Source organism: Drosophila sechellia, chromosome 3L, assembly GCF_004382195.2.
Source record: "Drosophila sechellia strain sech25 chromosome 3L, ASM438219v1, whole genome shotgun sequence".
Taxonomy (NCBI): Eukaryota; Metazoa; Arthropoda; class Insecta; order Diptera; family Drosophilidae; genus Drosophila; species Drosophila sechellia.
The window spans coordinates 19773777-19776052 of NC_045951.1; the positions used below are offsets into that span (position 1 = coordinate 19773777).

A 2276-nucleotide genomic window follows, 5' to 3' on the forward strand; every position below is an offset into this window, starting at 1 on the left:
AAGCCGAAGTTAGCAGAATCTAAAAGTTCAAGGAAAAATACAAATAAACTTCGAGAAAAAACGAATGAGCTTTCAGATTCTAAAAGGACAACGCATCATTCTAAGCCGAAGTTAGCAGAATCTAAAAGTTCGAGGAAAAATAGAAATAAACTTCAAGAAAAAACGAATGAGACTCCGGATTCAAGAAGGACATCAAAATCTATGAGTTTGCAGAATCAGCTTTTAAAATTTCAAACAAGGGAAAATAAGCAGAAGCGCAATTCAAAGTCCGAAAAACACAAAACAACGCAACAGTTGTGGCCATTACGGGATAGAGGTGCAGTTCGAATCCCACAGAGAAGTATATATAACGAACAATCCAATGTGGGTTCCGAGATTAAGTCGAATTTTTCCACCACCCAGCTTCCAGATCCAGATGGTCAAAAGGTACAAGAGGTTTCCACTGAGGAGCAGGGAAACTTGGAGGAAAAGCCGGAACAGGAAACTGAAAGAGCGAGTGATATAAAAAGAAATTCCAACGAAGAATCAGGCAGGAGAAGAAGAAAGTCCAAGTTAAAACTAAAACTATTCAATGCCATTAATAATGATACAATCTATGTTGTTCAAGGAAGAAATTCAAAAGGGTTTACACGTGAATCGCTTTCCAATAAACGTTCCGGAAAGGAGATTTATAAGATTAAAGAAATGAAATTAAATCCGTTTAAGGAACAGGAAGAAATCTCGACACTGAATCCGCAAAAGTCGGATTGTTATATTCTGGGAAGATCAAAAAAGAGTTTCAATCCGAATCGGACACGCGAATCACGTAATGCTTCTAAGAAAATCTCCACGATTAGAGAGAAATCCCTGGTTGAAAGCACATCTGATATAACAATTGCTAACAACTTACAGACAAATCTAAAATCGATGTCAGTAAAACCCAAGGAGCAGGAAGTTAATGGCATCACAGCGCCAGTAAAAGAAGAAATAGTTTCCAAGCCAAGAAAAATGTATCCGTTGAATAGTATCTTAAATGTTGGAAATATATCCAAAACTATCAGCAATCCGGACGACCAGAACGAAAAAATGGTACAAATTTCCAGTCAGAAAAAAAAAACGAAGTATTCTTTTGAAGAGAACACTGCTCATACAACTCAATCTACTACTGATAAGTTAAAAAGCAAAACTAAAACGACTTCTAATGTGTCTCAAATAAAAGATAAATCAAGATTTTTTCGGCATAAATTACAACCGCCAACGCCAACAAATTCTTTTGAAACCGGAATTCAAGTCTTACCAGTTTATCCTTACGAGGAGCACGATAATGAGGACGAGACCTCCTACAGGAGCGACAGTTTCTACTTATCGGATCGAAGGACCGTGGAACGCAAAAGCATCCTGGACAGGTTAAACTTGAAGATTCGAAAAACCAATCTTGATATGACGCCGGAAATGTACCAGGAGAGATTGATCAAAGTAAAGCAATTTCTTAGCCGACACAGCATGATCGAGAATACAGATACGTCCTCAATCGACATCGAAGGAATCCCCGATAGCGATTTGCTCGTGTATCCGTATGTGGAAATATATGAAAACAGGACGACCGTCACAAAGGTAAAGCAGCCAAATGTATCTGATGCAATTGAGGAAAATTCGCAGCCCATTCCAAAACCTCCAGATGATACTCGTAAGATAGAAAATGAACAGCCTGTTTGCAAAAACACCGCATGCATTATATGCCGAACTATTAGAGGTAATCACGGGACAAAGGAAGCACCTTTCATGGAGCAGATGAGAAAGGAGAATAGACGTCGGGAACTATTGGCATACAGAGCAAAAATTGAAGAGCCCCGTATTAAATCTTTTAACATCCTGCCCAAGGATCCTAAGAATCAAACTAAAGCCATTAACCTGCACGATCTCAGAAAAAAAGAACTCTACACTCTGAAGAGTAGGAGCAATATTTTCGGCACTGCGAGTAGTATGTCTAGATTCCCTAAGAAAAGAAATCTATGTACTTTTCCTAGCGAATCTTAGTCTATTACTCATCTCCGAAATTGTATATCTATTTATTTTCCCAGTAATTCTAATATTTGTTTCCAAAAAAACAATGAGTCATTTGATGCATATCTCTATAATTCATGCGAATTTGTCAAGAAAGTGCAATCGTTGTTGACAGATCCGCATGCTTATAAAGCCTATAAAAATAAATGTATCTTATGACAAAGTCAACTTGCGTGGTATTACTATAGCTAACATTTAACAATAGATACCTCACCCAAAAACAAATCAAAGTC

At 37.6% G+C, this 2276-nt stretch overlaps 1 protein-coding gene across 1 annotated transcript; it reads left to right on the top strand.

Annotated features, from left to right (window-relative positions):
• The first annotated feature begins 264 nt into the window (after positions 1-264).
• Positions 265-2238, top strand: LOC116801265. The gene is made up of 2 exons (XM_032719632.1): positions 265-340; positions 403-2238. Exon 2 carries the CDS (start codon positions 685-687, stop codon positions 2014-2016), a length of 1332 nt encoding a protein of 443 aa, XP_032575523.1. The 5' UTR covers positions 265-340; positions 403-684; the 3' UTR covers positions 2017-2238.
• The last annotated feature ends 38 nt before the right edge of the window (positions 2239-2276 follow it).